This window comes from Canis lupus, chromosome 32, assembly GCF_011100685.1.
Source record: "Canis lupus familiaris isolate Mischka breed German Shepherd chromosome 32, alternate assembly UU_Cfam_GSD_1.0, whole genome shotgun sequence".
NCBI classification, from domain to species: domain Eukaryota; kingdom Metazoa; phylum Chordata; class Mammalia; order Carnivora; family Canidae; genus Canis; species Canis lupus.
Genome location: NC_049253.1, coordinates 29,621,307 through 29,634,389, shown reverse-complemented (window position 1 = coordinate 29,634,389; position 13,083 = coordinate 29,621,307). Strand labels below are relative to the sequence as shown.

The window sequence follows — 13,083 nt, the reverse complement described above, 5'->3', positions numbered from 1 at the left end:
CCTTAGCTGAAGGCAGACGCTCAACCGCTGAGCCACCCAGGCATCCCTAGTCATCATTTTAAAATTTCATTTCTTACAGGGTTTTTTGTGGGGGTTTTCTGCTTATTTTTGTTTTGTTTGTGAGATTCAAAACCAGAATTCAAAAAAAGGGGGAAGTAGTTAATATTTATTACATACCGACCAAGTGCCTGGCATCCTGCATGTATTTTTCCTCCTTAAAATCTAGACTTGTGGGGAATAGGTAATTTTAACCCATTTTATAAATGAGGAATGAGGTTTATAGGTTAAATAATTTGACTAATGTGAAGCTAATCAAGGATAGAGTTGGCAAGAGGAAGCAAAATGAGCTTTATCTTTTATAGACTTCCTATTCATTGGTATTTTTATTATAATGTCAGCTAATAAAAAATGAAGTTAATAAATGTTCTCTTTCCCAGAGCATAAGTGTTTGAGAACACTGGTTTAAGATTTATACTCTTACTCAGAACAGAAAACCAAGTTGTGTTAATAAATGGCATGGAAGAAAGTGCCTAAATTGCAGACTGATGAGAAACAGATGTGAATTCAAATCTGCCATCTTCCATACGCAGCTATAGCATTTGGCAACCTCCTTAACCAACCTGAGTCACAATTTTCTCAGCTGTAACATTCAGGATAATAAAAGGTCACTTACAAGGTTATTCTGAGAACCAAGAAAGAAGAGAAAGAATACATGAAAGTGTCTACCTCATGCCTAGCAACATACTCAATTAGTAAAATTCCTTTTTCTTTCCAAAAATATTTAGGTAAAAAAAAAAAAACACACACAAAGATATTTAGGTCCCAAAATTTATCACTGATATGTAGACTATGTGAAGAATATTTATCATCTTCCAATTATTGTGCTAATAATTGACTTTCTTTAATTGGAATTAGCAATGTATATTAATGCATGTTTTTGAATTAGTGCTCTTCAAGCCCCTGATATAAACTAAACATATTGTCATATGAAAATTAATTCATCTCCCTGAACTGAGCCCATTAAAATTCACAAGTGAAATATATTGGTAAGCTAAGTACTGAGCACATGCAGGGAACTAGAAACCCAGACCTATCGCTGGTTCACTGAAATGAACTCCCCACACCATCAGCACCTCTGATTGGTTCAGGCATCGCATAATAAATCTCAACTAAATGACATACACATTGAACAAAGATTTACATTCATAAGTCATTCTTCCCTTGGGCAGGAAGTGAAACAGTCTATTCGTAAGTAAGCAAAGAAACCAGAAAGACCACCGTCTTTTACTTTTATTTTTCCAATTGTGCCTTCTCTATTCTTTCTTCAAATGCCCTTTTTTCAGCATCGAAGCATGTACTCCCAAAGATATATGATTAATTCTTCCTCATTAAAGAGTAAATAAATGATAAAGCCTAATGTCTGCCAGGAACATTTATTTACACCACAATGGGAGATAGGTCCCTGGTGTAAACCAAAGGAATGAGATGACAGTGATAAATGTTTAGTCTGCAAAACAACAAGAAAGAACATTTTTAGTCATAAAAGTCTTTACGTTGTTCCCCAAGTCAACTCAATAGGCCACCACCGCCCCTTAAAACAGGACATGTCCATCACATACTCCAAAACCTCCTTTATCCAGTGCCCACAAGTACTTGTTTCATAGAGTAGATGCAAAGGCAACCCTTGCTGATCAAGAGCTACGAGGATCTCATTCTGGTTCTGCCACCATCACTACCACGCCCACCGAACAAACCCCTATCGTCAGCTTCTGGGATTCTCAGCCTATGTCCTGGGACACAGGAAGCCATGACTGTTAAAGCTGCCACCGTGGGCGAAGAGTGAGTTCACACCTAGGTCGGACCATCAGGTGAGGAGGAAATCTGCCTCCACTATTACATATGAACCAAATCCAATTACTCAGAGAAGCAGTTGCCAGTAAAACAGAGGACGATCGCAGCAAAGCACATCTTAAGCTCAGAAAGAAATGTCCTTCCAGGACTGAACTCCATAAAATGCTGCCCACTGGAATCTCTACCTAAAGATTGGCAGAGTTTTTAACATGAAAGTGTCAGTGCTATCAAGGGGGAGACTTCCAGGCTTTCCTAGTGTAACTTACCTGAGATCCATATCTCCATCGACCCAGAAGGTGAAAATGTTCGAGATGGTTCCCCCTGGGCAGCACCCCATGACAAGAACAGCAATAGCTTGGGCTGGCTTCAGAGAGAAGCTGATGGCCAGGAGGTAGGCTGTAAGAGGCATGAGGCCAAACTGGCAGAGCAGTCCCACAGCAATGCCCCAGGGTCTCTTGATGTGCGCCCAGAGCTTCCGGAAGTCCACAGAGCATCCCAAGGAGAACATGAGCAGGCCCATCATCACGGATGACACCACTGTGAAAACAACCTCCAGGTTCCCTTGTACCTCCGGCCCCACTGGCAGCTCCTCCTCCGAACTGTTAACAGGGCAGGCTGAGCTGCTCGAACAGTTTGCTCTCATCTCTTCATCTCCTTAAGGCAGCATCACAAATGAACATCTGCCGCGATGGCAGGGCAGGTCTGTTCTTCCACGTTTTGTAATAATGCAACCCAGTCATGCGTGGAGAATCATTCCAATAGCTAGTGGCCAGCCAGGTGACTCATCCTGATCTGATCAATGTATTCATGAATGGCATTATAAAAGTAATCATCACGGGCACGAAACATATAATAAACCGTGGTAAGTCAGGCTTTCCACTTCTTACTCACCACTGAATATCCAAGTGAAATGAGACAAGCACATTTATTGTCAAGTGGAGTGACTAGCCTGTGTCGTCAGCATCGCATTGTGTTCCAGGAAAATAGGTTGAATGCCAAGACATAATTTCTCCAAATTCAATGGGGATCTCAAAGAACCAGGAGGCAATGTTTTGTGCAGAGCGAGGCTGACTGGAAAAAACAAAGGCACTAAGCCAAAGCCACTCCTCACATCATTAGCAAAACATTTCTGTTGAAAATATTAAAGCAAAGGGTCAGTTAAGGAAACGTCGGGAGGGAGTAAGGATAATTCAGGAATGCCTCAGAATTAGTCTCAGTTTTTTGTTTTTTGTTTTTTGTTTTTTTTTTTTTTTTAATTTTTTTAAGTAGGCTCCACACCGGAGCTTGAACTCACAACCCTGAGATCAGGAGTCACAAGCTCTACCGACTGAACCAGCCAGGCACCGCTCAGTTTTTTTTTCTTTCGAAATAGAATCTGTGTCTAGAGCCAATAATTAAACACCTGTAAGAATTATATGGTACTAAGCACCTGATGTGTTTCATCAAACACGTAGAAACTCATTTCTGTACCCAAAATAATACAAGGAAGCTGTCACTTTCTTTTGGAGAACAGAGTCAGCTTTGAGATGCCACACCCCTGGGCCTCGTGGTGAGGTCTGGGAATTCTGCAAGAGAATGTAATACAGAGCTTGTCTTGAAGGCTGGAGTCAGAGTCTGAGGTCAGCCTCTGACCACAATGGCCCAGGGGCCCCTCTGTGTGTCTTAACCACACAGATGCACGTTTCATTGGAAAACCAGACAAGGAAAATATGGTTCCAAGAAACTAAAACTACAAAAGAGCAGATGCCACACCCTTTCTCACAGAAAGCAGAAAGTTGACTTATGGGGCAATGGATGGTGACAAGGAACACTTTATAAAACACCTCTAACTGTTTTAAGAAGGATATTAGCTATGAATTGTTTATTTTTGGATTAGCAAATTATTTTCCATGACAAAATGCTCTGAGCATGTTTACTATGCAAAATTACAGATTAAGGGGCACCTGGGTGTCTCAGTCAGTTAAGCATCTGCCTTCAGTTCAGGTCATGATCCTGGGGCCCTGGGATCAAGGCCCTCTGCAGGGAGCCTGCTTCTCCCTCTCCCTCTGCCCCTCCTTCTGCTTGTGCTCTCTCTTGCTCTCTCAAAAAAATAAATAAAATCGTTTTTAAAAATACAAATTAAATACAAATGTAAAATAAAATCTGACTATTTGAGGGGCACCTGAGAGGCTCAGTCAGTTGAGCATCTGACCCTTGTTTTTGGCTCAGGTCATGATCTCATAGTTATGAGATCAAGCCCAAGGCTCCATGTTCAGTGGGAAGTCTACTTGAGGTTTTCTCCTTCTCCCTCTGCCCCTTTCTCCCCTAAAATAAATAAATCTTTTTTTAAAATCTGACTATTTGAATAAAGTATAAACTTGCTTAGGTAGAGACACTTTAAAAGCAGCTGTGAAAGGAGAATCTTGCTTGCTGGAGGCCATCAGAGGTCCACATGAGGACCTATTGCCACCAGCTCTTGATTCAAGCCCAAGAATAAGCCAATGTTTATACCAAGCTTGGTGAGCCTGTCATAAGACAACCCAAGGGGCACCTGGGTGGTGCAGTGGTTGAGCATCTGCCTTTAGCTCAGGGTGTGATCCCAGGGTCCCAGGATAGAGTCCCACAATAGGCTCCCTGCAGGGAGCCTACTTCTCCCTCTGCCTGTGTCTCTGCCTCTCTTTGTGTGTCTCTCATGAATAAATAAATAAAATCTTAAAAAAAAAAAAGAAAAGAAAAGAAGTACCCTTGAGAGGCCAACCTTTGGCACCACCACATTGTATGCAAAGATCTGGACCAGAAGGGGCAAGGTAGCAATGGATAACAGTCCGTTAGACTGGATGGAACCAGTGGATTCAAAAGGTCCCAACAAAACAGCAGCAGCTGAAACCAGGGCCTACCAGTAGATGCCATGCTTTTCCCAGTTTGTCCCCATCTGGGAAGAAAACTCCCTTGAAAAAGTAAGCCCCTGGAGTCTTGTCATTTGTAAAGATTTCAGGGGCAGCTAAGTGGCTCAGTCAGTTAAGTGTCCGACTCTTGATTTTGGCTCAGGTCATGATCTTAGGGTCCTGGGATCAAGTCCTGCACTGGCTTCCATACTCAGTACAGATTCAGCTTGGGATTCTCTCTCTCTCTCTCTCTCTCTGTCTCTCTCTCTCTTTCCCCCTCACCCTCTGCCCCTGTCCCTGCTTGCATTCTGTCTCTAAAATAAATAAATAAAATCTTGGGCAGCCCAGGTGGCTCAGCGGTTTAGTGCTGCCTTCAGCCCAGGACGTGATCCTGGAGACCCAGGATCGAGTCCCACGTCGGGCTCCCTGCGTGGAGCCTGCTTTTCCCTCTGCCTGTGTCTCTGCCTCTCTCTCTCCCCCTGTGTCTCTCATGAATGAATGAATGAATGAATGAATGAATGAATAAATAAATAAATTTTTAAGAAGTAAATAAATAAATAAAATCTTTTAAAAAATTGTAAAGGAGATTTAAATAAGGGATCTTAAATTTATTGGCATGTAGGGATTCAAGTGATGAGAAATTTTTTAAAAGCATGACCAAATGTATACCTTTTTTTTTCTGCTTTATATATTTGTTTTAATTGGAGTTCAATTTGCCAACATATAGCATAATACCCAGTGCTCATCCCATCAAGTGCCCCCCTCAGTGTATACCTTAAGGTAGTGAAATAGTTCAGGAGATCCCATTCAATCTGCACATCCATTCTAAGAGGTAACTACTATCATTCTCACTTCACAGATAAGTAAACAAAGACCTATTAGGGTCATATGATTTTTCCAAGGTTATTAGATAAGTAAATTAACATTAGGATTTAAATCCTAGTCTAATTCTCCACCTGTCCTCATCCCCTGGAACACACTGATGGGAAGCAATGAAAATATTCGATAGCAGGATCATTCTGAAAAGACTGACATTCAGTTAAACATAGCTCAGAGATAAAACATCACAATTTGGCATAAACATGGAGAAATAAACCAACTAATCCCCAATCTCTAAATTTATTACATGTGCTCACAAGCTTAAAATGCACCTGAATATGTGCAACATGTATGCACCTTAATTTTGAGATCCAGCTGTACAAATCACAGGAAACATTTTCATGCATTCCTATTTACTGCAAATAGAATTAGAGGTCAAAGATATTCTTTATGAAAATCAACTGAGGGAAGCCTGGGTGACTTAGCGGTTTAGCACCGCCTTCAGCCCAGGGCGTGATCCTGGAGACCTGGGATCGAGTCCCGTGTCGGGCTCCCTGCATGGAGCCTGCTTCTCCCTCTACCTATATCTCTGCCTCTCTCTCTGTGTCTCTCATGAATAAATAAATAATCTTAAAAAAAAAAAAAAAAAAAGAAAAGAAAACCAACTGAAAAGCCCAGCCTCTTCTGTCTGGAATAATAAAGGCTGAAGGGAAAGTGCCAAAAGGAAAGGTAAATAAACATGGCTAAGGAATTGTTAACCAAACTCTGAAAATTAGTATAAGGGGAAATATCCAGATGCTTGAAGGACATAAAATATCCTATAGGTTCTAGGATACCTAGCTGGCTCAGTTCGTAGAGCATGTAACTTTTGATCTTGGGGTCTTGAGTTCAAGCCCCATGTTGGGAAGTAGAGCTTATTTAAAAAAAAGATTAAAGAAAAAATCCTATAGGCTCCAACAGTTTAGGTAAACTCATGAGGTAGATTCAAAACAAAAGGAAATTATGTATTTAATCCAAACTAATTATTTATTCATTTAATCCAAATTAGTTATTTATCTAACTCAAAATTAAAGGAAACTGACAGTAAGAAAATAGACTGTTACATGACACAAGGTAAAAAACCTAATTCTAGGGATGCCTGGGTGGCTCAGTGGTTGAGCGCCTGCCTTTGGCCCAGGGTGTGATCCTGGAGCCCCAGGATTGAGTCCCACATCAGGCTCCATGCATGGAGCCTGCTTTTCTCTCTGCCTGTGTTTCTGCCTCTCTCTCTCTCTCTCTCTCTCTCTCTCTCCCCCCATCTGTGTCTCTCATGAATAAATAAAACCTTTAAAAAAAAAAAACTAATTCTAAAAAAATAAAATAAAATAAATTTTTTAAAAACTAATTCTAGGGGCTGCCTGGGTGGCTTAGTCCATGGAGTGTCTGCCTTCGGCTCAGGTCATGATCCTGGGGTCTTAGGATCAGGCTCCCTGCTCAGCAGGGAGTCTGTTTCTCCCTCTGCCCGCCCGCTGCTCAGGTTCTGTCATGTTCTCTCTCTCAAATAAATAAATAAAATATTTTTAAAAACAAACTTAATTCTATATTCTTTTTGAAAAACAAACCTCAAAAATACCATCATCTTGCAGAAAAAAACAGCCCAGTATTTGAACGAAAATTCACAAGTTCACAATCATAGAGAAAAAAATACACAGAAATCAATATCACTAATAATTGTTAAAGTACATTAAAACAAGTTAATATGTGCTATCACTAAGAAAACAATTTTAAGATGAATATCCCTTGTTGATAAAAGTTAAGTGAAAGTATATTCTTATACTGCAGGAAGAATTGAAAATTCATATAACCTTTCAGGGAAAAGCCTGGCACTTTGTACCAAATAGCCTTTGTCACTATAAGTATAAAAAGCTGTCTTGATAAATAACCTACAATACTAAAAAAATTTATTAATTTGGGAGGGGAAATGTGTCTATTTATAATGGCATTGTTATTTATAAATACATTCTTATCTACAATACCATGACTATTTATAAATGCAGAAAGCTGGCAATTTAAATCCCCAAAGTGAAATAAATTTAAGTAAATTATGATTCAATGAGATATTATGGAGCTATTTAAAATGTAAATATTTTGAAAATGAAAAATGTTTATGTTAGAAGGTAAAGCAAAAAAAAAAAAAAAAGATAGGTAGATATAGGTAGGAATAGAATGCTTCCAGCCATGTTAAAATAATAAGATGGCTCAGTCAGCAGAGCATGCAACTCTTGATCTCAGGGTTGTGAGTTCGAGTCCCACACTGAATCTAGAGAATGAATGAATGAATGAATGAATGAACAAATAAATAAATCCTTAAAATAATAAATAATAATAACATAAAGACACCAAATTTAATTCTAAAATTTTCACAGTGATTGCTTCTATATATAGGATTCCATACAGAAACAGTTGTGAATTACTGTTTTGTAATTAAGAAAAAGGAGCTGAAGAAAAAGGAGCAGAGATAGAGGAAATTGTGGTTATTTTAAGCAGTTCCAAAAAGTTGGTAACAGTCTGATGATTCTGAGCAGCCAGACTGCTGAGATGACTCAATCACTGTCTTTGTTCTTTGGTTTTTATAAGGGAGGCTCACAAATACCAAAGGTTCCAGAAAGAGATACCTGCAGAAAATGGAATGTAAGGGCGTGAGAAGGACTGATGGGCCAAGTCAGAACATATACAAGTGGGCTGACAAACTCTTGATCCTGAGACAGTACCTACTCCACCTTCAGAATAAAATAACCAGAAGGGAAAATGAAGCACCTAGAATCAACTGGAAAGACGTGTTAACCTGCACAGGTGGCATGCTATTTATAATAGTATTTGTGGTCCTTTTCCCAATGACCTTTTCTGATGTCAGCTCATTAGATCAGATGTTATTAAGATTAGAACCATAAAATTTTTTGATATAAATTTTTTTAAATTTTTTAATAGATTATAACCATAAATTTTCATAGACGTTGGGGCACCTGAGTTGCTCAGTCAACTAACCAATCGACCCTTAGTTTCAGCTCAGGTCATGATCTTGGGGTCTGGAATCAACCTCTGCACCAGGCTGTGCTTGGCATAGGGTCTGCTTTAGATTTTCTCTCCCTCCCTTCCCCCTCTGCTCCAACCCCTGCTAATGCTCTCTCTCTCTCTCAAATAAATAAATAAAATATTTAAAAAAATTTTTTCACAGACTGAACCCTAGAATTATGAGAAGAAAACCTTGTAATGAATATGACTAATTGGATTCGTCAACCACTAGAGCAAATTACTGATACTGATTTTCTGTGATAATAACATTAAAAACAACTACCACTTATTCTTTCCTATGTACCAGGTCTTATGATAGGTCTCTTACATGTGAAGGGTAGTAGAATATGCTACACCAAAATATGCCACTTTGGCATAAGGATTATTTTGAGCAAAAGGCAACTGAGAAGAAGCAGATACAAGAACAGCTCCCTGTCCCCCCTCTATCTGCCTAAAGACAGACATAAATTGGTAAAGGTGTCTCCCTTTCCCTTTCTACCAGGAATGACAGAAGCTAACCCCAAGATACACCTCTAGACTCTTACCAGCCCAGAGAAATCTACATCAGAGGAATCTACATACAAACCGTGCTAAAACTAGCCCTTACCTACCATTAGTTCCCCTATATATTTGCCTTCCCACAATTTTCCTGCCCTATAGGCTCAAAGTCCTTTCTCTTCATCTTGTTACTTCTCTATTCTTTTAAGATGATATATAAACCCAAGTTCTAACACCTCTCTGAGTTACTCATTTCTGAGGGTTCCCATGTGTATTTGCAATGCACATGTTAATAAACTTCATTTTCCCTTGTTAATCTGTCTTTTGGTCTAATTTACAGGGTCCCAGTTGGAGAGTCCAAAATGGGGAGGGAAAAAAAATGTTTTCCTCCCCTACACATGTCTCAGTTAATCCTCCCAACAATCCTATCATTCAGGTACTATTATTATCTTCATTTACCCATGAGAGCAGAGAAAGTTTTAGAGGTTAAACAATCTGCCATGAGCTAAGCTAAGAAATAATAAGCAAGATCATAGGAGTCAAATCTAGGGTTCATACTATACATAAAAAATAGATGAAGTAATAAAAGTTCATGAGTTCCACTTATATAAAATATTATTCCTGGGACGCCTGGGTGGCTCAGTGGTTGAGCATCTGCCTTTGGCTCAGGGCATGATCCTGGAGTCCCGGGATCAAGTCCCACGTTGGGCTGCCTGCATGGAGTCTGCTTCTCCCTCTGCCTGTATCTCTGCCTCTGTGTGTGTGTGTGTGTCTCTCATGAATAAATAAATAAAGTCTTTTAAAAATATATTATTCCTGCCACTCAAACTATATGTCACATCCTGGTCATTATTCTTCACTTTCCTACACCTCTAACTCACAGGCCTTATCAGGTGCGGCAACAGGTGTACAGAAAACGTGTTGACGGACATTGTGAAAGAATAATAGCCATGCTGAAGAGGGGAATATCCTAATTTACATGTCTGAATAGCTCTTATTTTGAAGTAGCTACCCAATTCAAACACTCATGATCCTAAATTCAAGAAATAATCCCTAGCATTTGCTATAGGTTGTAAGCTATTTTATAGTGGCCTCCCTAAAAGAATATATAAGCAAACAAATCTTTGACCACATAACTGAACTGCCCCCCAAAAAAAAGGGTAGGACCAGGGAAAGCCACACACTTTTCAGTAATGCTGAAAATGGTTCTTTTTTTTTTTTTTTTGGTCTAATTTTTTTTTTATTTTTTTTATTTTTTTTTAATTTATTTTTTATTGGTGTTCAATTTACTAACATACAGAATAACCCCCAGTGCCCGTCACCCATTCACTCCCACCCCCCGCCCTCCTCCCCTTCTACCACCCCTAGTTCGTTTCCCAGAGTTAGGAGTCTTTACGTTCTGTCTCCCTTTCTGATATTTCCCACACATTTCTTCTCCCTTCCCTTATATTCCCTTTCACTACTAGAAAATGGTTCTTTATATACTTTACTTTTATATATTTTCAACAGAGGTTAAACCCTAAAGCCTTTGCTTGAAAAGGATCAGAAGTGTTTTTTCTCCACCCTCCACTGCTAAGCCAGAGGACACACACCTAGAACTCTGACCAAAATTAATCAAAATAAAGGGTGCTGTGGAGCTCAAGCGTCTACATTTTACAGGAAAACCGGGGATCAACTGCAAGCATCTGGTATATACTTCCAGATTTTTGATCTGACATTTTCTAGCTACTGCCTGGAACATTTTAAGTGCTCAATAAATATTAGCTATTGTGTTAGTTATTATTATTAATAACATCTGTTGCATCTAACCCAGAAAAATAACAATGTCAGTATCAAAAATAAATAGTCTCCTTTGCTCCTGCTTCTAATTTTCTAATTTTTCAAAACCTTGTATCATAGCTTAGAAAATTTCTTTCAAATACTAAAAGAGCCACGAGGGGTAAAAGATATATAGAAGGATAGATATCTATATCTATATACACACACACAACTTGTCATGTGATTTCATGATAAAAGAAAACTGCCATTAGGAAATAAGCCTCCTCTTATCTTGAAGGAAATTATGTCAGCTATTTCCACAATTCATGTAAATCAATTTCAATATGTTAAACTACACTGCCAGATTTCTAAAGGCCATTCTCCTGGGAACACCTGATCTCTGATAAAACAGCGCTTCTGGGGAAGGAGGTGGTATAGGTAACACGGCCCAGTAAATGTTTGTATGTTGGGTTCATGTTGTGCTTATCCTACCTGTTCTACATATGTGGTGAAAGGAGGAGACTAAATTCCAACAGTAAATAGTCCTCTGGTGAGCAATCTCTAACACAATGAGAGGAAGTCTGCTTCTGGAACTTGGAAGGAGTTGCTTTGACAGAAAGTTAATTCGATGTAAGACAAAATGACACCAGCAATTGCAGTCCATGAGATGATGACACCTACATTCCAATGCTGTGAAAGTTACAAGGAGCAAAACAAGTCCTCAGAGTGGAGGTGGATAATTCAAAGAGGAGAGGGACTGAAACTGTAAGGAGACATGAATGGAAGGTAGAAGCCTACTAGAAAATTGGAAAATAGAGCCTGAGACTCCCAGTACATTGACAACACTGCCTTCCCTAGGAATCAATTAAGACTAATGGGATCCCTGGGTGGCGCAGCAGTTTGGCGCCTGCCTTTGGCCCAGGGCGCGATCCTGGAGACCCGGGATCGAATCCCACGTCGGGCTCCCGGTGCATGGAGCCTGCTTCTCCCTCTGCCTATGTCTCTGCCTCTCTCTCTCTCTCTCTCTGTGACTATCATAAATAAACAAAAAAAAAAAAAAAAAAGAAAAAGACTAATATGTTATGTCCATAATTCCAAAAAAAAGTAAGCCACGATCACTAGGTTCTTCTTATAGGTTCTATTAGTTCTGAAGTACAATGAAAAGATCTCTAAACTTCCCTAACAATGTCCTTATTGTCTGTTCCTTCCCCCTTTGTCTCCCAAATGAAGTGAAAGAAAATTATAAATGATTTTCACTTTGAGGTTCCTAATGGTGGATTGATGGCTAAGTGAAGTCTGAATAGTTTCAGCAACTCCTCGGCCATCTTCCCCCAAATACCAAAGGAAGAATGCCATGTCTGTGGCCCAAGACCACCTGTGAGACTAAAGGGCCAAACTTTTTCATGATATGTATCTATCCATCATGGTATGCCAACTGTGTTATGGTTAATGGTGTATTATTTAGCCATTGGTTGCAAGATCCAGACTAGAGACAACTGAAATCCTGGACTTGGAGCAGTTGCAATAACCAGATACAATTTTGAGAAATAAATGAGGGGGGTTTATAATACAGAAAGAAGAGTATGAGTGATTATAAGTAGCCAAAAGAATACAGGAGACATCTAGCTCATGACAATTGCTGCCCAGCACTCATCCTCCTCCTGTCACGGTCTGCATTTCGTTTGGGGAAATACCCTACCCCAGCCATGCAGTCTGATCCAAACTTCTGTTTCAGCAATGTGTCCTGAGTTGCTTAAACCAATCAGCTAAATCAGGGTTTCTCAGTCTGACACCAGTGACACTTGGGGCTGCAAATTTCTTTGTTGTGGGGGTATGTCCTATGTGTTGTGGGGGTATGTCCAATGCATTGTGAGATATTTAGCAGCATCCCTGGACTTTATTCATAAGATGTCTTTATGATATCCTGTAGTTAAGACAGCCAAAAAGGTTTAAAGAAATTGCCAAATGTCCTGAGGGAAGGGGGAAGCAAAAATCACCCTTCATAGAGAACCACTGAGCTAAAATCACCCCTCATTCCAAATTTTAGTAAAGGACCTACGTGCCCCATACCAGCCATATTCTCCAATATTTGCTTAATAGGCCATACAGACAACCAGGCCAAAGGAGAACTAAGCATAGTCTTCTGAAAAGGTTAGACTTTGAATTCACATGGATCTAGAATTCCATCTCAGTTTCACCTCTTTTTCTTTAAGATTTCATTTATTTCTTTGAGTCAGAGAAA

At 39.6% G+C, this 13,083-nt stretch overlaps 2 protein-coding genes across 4 annotated transcripts in view; both read right to left on the bottom strand.

Moving 5' to 3' along the window:
* The window catches only part of SLC10A6 (solute carrier family 10 member 6), a 28,209-nt gene extending 25,327 nt beyond the window's left edge, over nucleotides 1-2,882 (bottom strand). Inside the window, exons 1-2 of the mRNA XM_038582207.1 lie at nucleotides 2,743-2,882; nucleotides 2,118-2,643 (exon numbers count right to left, since the gene is read on the bottom strand). Of these exons, the coding sequence (XP_038438135.1) occupies nucleotides 2,118-2,494 (377 nt within the window). The 5' untranslated portion in view covers nucleotides 2,495-2,643; nucleotides 2,743-2,882. The remainder of the gene's footprint in view (nucleotides 1-2,117; nucleotides 2,644-2,742) is intronic.
* The window catches only part of C32H4orf36 (chromosome 32 C4orf36 homolog), a 30,388-nt gene continuing 20,067 nt past the window's right edge, over nucleotides 2,763-13,083 (bottom strand). For all 3 annotated transcript variants that reach the window (XM_038582209.1, XM_038582210.1, XM_038582208.1), the window contains exon 6: nucleotides 2,763-2,922. The gene's annotated coding sequence lies outside the window, so the exon portion shown is untranslated. The remainder of the gene's footprint in view (nucleotides 2,923-13,083) is intronic.